Source organism: Hermetia illucens, chromosome 1, assembly GCF_905115235.1.
Source record: "Hermetia illucens chromosome 1, iHerIll2.2.curated.20191125, whole genome shotgun sequence".
NCBI lineage: Eukaryota > Metazoa > Arthropoda > Insecta > Diptera > Stratiomyidae > Hermetia > Hermetia illucens.
Genome location: NC_051849.1, coordinates 203,926,446 through 203,929,549, shown reverse-complemented (window position 1 = coordinate 203,929,549; position 3,104 = coordinate 203,926,446). Strand labels below are relative to the sequence as shown.

The window sequence follows — 3,104 nt, the reverse complement described above, 5'->3', positions numbered from 1 at the left end:
TCGCATTAAAATTTATCGTCGGCTGTGTTTAGAACCGCCTGTATTTGGAAGTATCCCTGCTCTGGTTGACCTGATGCTCGCTGCTTTCTACCCAGTAAGCTTTAAGTGAGTTTTAAAACTTAGCTTACAGTCAAAAGTTACTACCAGGTGTTTCAGCTTTTCTGTTCGCCCCACCTTGTGAAGAATACCATCCCCGTCGTTTGTCTGGCAAACTTCACCCTGAAGTCTTCAAGCCAACCCTTGATCATCCATACAGTCCCGCTAACATAAATCTCTACTTCCTCAGGGCGGTTGGATATTATGACCACTCCAACATCATCTACGAATCCGTAATGGATTGCTTAGATCTGGGAGGTTAGGTTATAGAGCGCCATCAAACATTGGGTCCCGTAGCAGAGGACCCAGAATCGACCTCAGCGGTCCAAATCATAAAGTAGCTTCCGCTGTCGAAAGTTATCGATGATTATACTTGATAGATAGTTTGAAGTTTGTACCGTGCCAAGCGTTTCAATAATATGGTCCCATCTGGCAGAATTGCACTGCCTGTCTGTCTGTCAAACCCATTTTCGCAGAAATGGTTGGTGTATTGATTATTGATATTAATACGAAACTTGGTGAAAAGGTGGAAACTGTGAATCCAGTTGCATGCAGGGAGAAACATTGCTCTATGTTGAACTTATATAGGGGACTGGGGGTTCCCATACATGCAAAAAGGAGATATAAGATGACAGGACACCCTGTCCTTCTTCGAGGAGCGCATTAAACAATTTGTTCCACGGCTCACAACCTTCTGAGCGGGAATACGACTACGTGGGCAAAAACTAAGAACTCTTACTATCGGGAAGTGCCTTGTAGAAGAAAATTTTATAGATTTCAGATAAATCCGGAAGATACTTCATCAAATATTGATTGGTATTATCCGCTTGGTGATTGTGATTATAATTTTCTTCAGAAAAATCTATTGTTCAAAATATGATTCATTTTATTTACATATTAAGCACGAAAAAGATTAACAATTTGATTCATTCGCTCAACGTCAATCTTTGTACTTCCGATTAGCCTGGAACACATAATAATTAAAGTGAATAATAATGAATTTACCACAAATTTCAAGACCCAAAAATCACCTAATGGTTCATAGATATCACTAGTGGCTTAAATGATCGAAACCTTTGATATTACTGAGCACAGCTGCTACTTCATCGTTAGCCACTGAATAACAAAACAGCGCTATCGTTCCAAACATTAGATAGCGCCATATCGGAACCGCAATGATAACAGCGGACTTTATTTAGTATATAAATCGATTCCCAGCACAATCAATCACAGTTCTGGAATTTCAGCCCAATAAGTGTACCAAATATTCAAAAAAATACTTTATTTCTTCAAAAAAATTCAAAATGGCGAATCTTACAATCTTAGTAACACACCGCGAAGTACCACAAGCTGGTCTTGATATTCTAAGCCGTTCATGTAAGTTAGTGTTTTGTGAAAGTTTACCACCAAAACGTTCGGAAATTCTCGAGAAGGCAAAAGGAGTCGATGGAATATTGTGGGCTACCCATGAACCCCTCAATGGAGAGGTCCTTGATGCCGCGGGTCCAAATCTAAAAGCAATTTCAACTATGAGTGCTGACCTCGACTTTGTGGATATTTCAACTTTGAAAAGTCGCCGCATGCCACTAGGTTATACCCCGGATTTGCCAAATTCTGCCATCGCAACCCTTGCTGTGGGACTGATGATATCAGCCGGCCGAAGGTTCCGTGAAGGAAGGATAAAAGTTGAAACGTGAGTTTTCAGTTTAGATACGAAAATCATGAGTTGGATTTGATTCATTGCGTCTTATTAGAAATTCAGTTTTAGTTCAAAATTGTTCTCTTAATTTAGTGGTCCAAGGGAAAAGTATCTTTTATAATTTCCATTTTGTTTAACTAGTGGCCATTGGGAAACATACCATTTGCAATGGATGCTAGGACAGGAAGTCAAAGGTGGAATTATCGGTTTTCTTGGATTCAGCGAGTTAGGTCAAACTATTGCGACGCGCCTTCAAGGGTTCGACACTCAAAAGTTCATATATACCAGTGACAAGGATGAACCTGATGCAAGTGACTACAAAGCTGAGAAAGTCTCCTTCGAGGATCTTTTGAAACAATCAGATTTTATTTTCATCACTTGTCCTCTCACAAAAGAAACAAAAGGAAAATTCAATGCCGCTGCCTTCAACCAGATGAAACCAACCAGTGTCCTGATAAATGTTTCCAATGGAGGTAAGTGGCAAACTTCAAATTGCAATAGAAACCTTAAAGCATTTTCTTAATTCGAGCTCTGGTGAAGGATTCTTAGCAACTTAGCTAGCAAGCTTTTTATAACATTCAATACTTTTCATTGCAGAAATTGTGGATCAGGATGCATTGTACGATGCCTTGAAAACCCAAAAAATATTTGCTGCTGGTATTGATGAAACCACCCCCGAACCTTTACCAAAGACCAGTAAACTCCTGCAACTTTCAAACTTGAGTAAGTACTTGAAGAGTCCTTTTTGAAATCATTAAACTAAGTTTCCCCTTTCTCCTGCCCTAGTTGTCACACCAAACCTTGGCTCATCAACGAAGCGAACAATTGATGAGATGGCTGTGATAGCTGCCCACAATGTCATTCAAGGAATTGCTGGTGAACCAATGTTCGCACCAGCCTACATTTTACCCCCTGAGAAGACACCAGAAGTGAAATCTTAAGATTATTTTTTTGTGATAAGTTGATAATTTTCATTAAAAGACATATTATTATCTGTCATAAGCCGGATTTTTTTTTCAAAAAAAGGTTGCAAGATAAGATTATTTAAATATAGTTTATATCAAACACGATGATCAGATATCGATTTGGCTTGCTTGGAAGTTGGAAACAAAACAACACAAGATAAAAAAAATGTATTATCTAATTGGGATTGAATCACCCGGCGACAAATATAATTTGTTAAGGTTTAAAATGAAAACGTTTATATAAGCAATTTGTGGACGATTTAATCGATGATATATCTTAGACAACAATTGACAAAAACCTAGACCAACATGGAAAGTGAAAACATGAATACAATCCAGAATTA

General features: G+C 38.4%; 1 protein-coding gene across 1 annotated transcript; it reads left to right on the top strand.

Moving 5' to 3' along the window:
- Positions 1-1,313: 1,313 nt before the first annotated feature.
- Positions 1,314-2,797, top strand: LOC119646400 (glyoxylate reductase/hydroxypyruvate reductase-like). The gene is made up of 4 exons (XM_038046845.1): positions 1,314-1,789; positions 1,937-2,268; positions 2,393-2,518; positions 2,582-2,797. Exons 1-4 carry the CDS (start codon positions 1,401-1,403, stop codon positions 2,734-2,736), a joined length of 1,002 nt encoding a protein of 333 aa, XP_037902773.1. The 5' UTR covers positions 1,314-1,400; the 3' UTR covers positions 2,737-2,797.
- Positions 2,798-3,104: the final 307 nt, after the last annotated feature.

Coding starts and splice junctions, on each gene's coding strand:
- LOC119646400 (XM_038046845.1), top strand. CDS start 1,401: ATGGCGAATCTTACAATCTTAGTAACACACCGCGAAGTACCACAAGCT. Junction 1,790..1,936: donor GGAAGGATAAAAGTTGAAAC/GTGAGTTTTCAG, acceptor TTGTTTAACTAG/TGGCCATTGGGAAACATACC. Junction 2,519..2,581: donor CCTGCAACTTTCAAACTTGA/GTAAGTACTTGA, acceptor CTCCTGCCCTAG/TTGTCACACCAAACCTTGGC.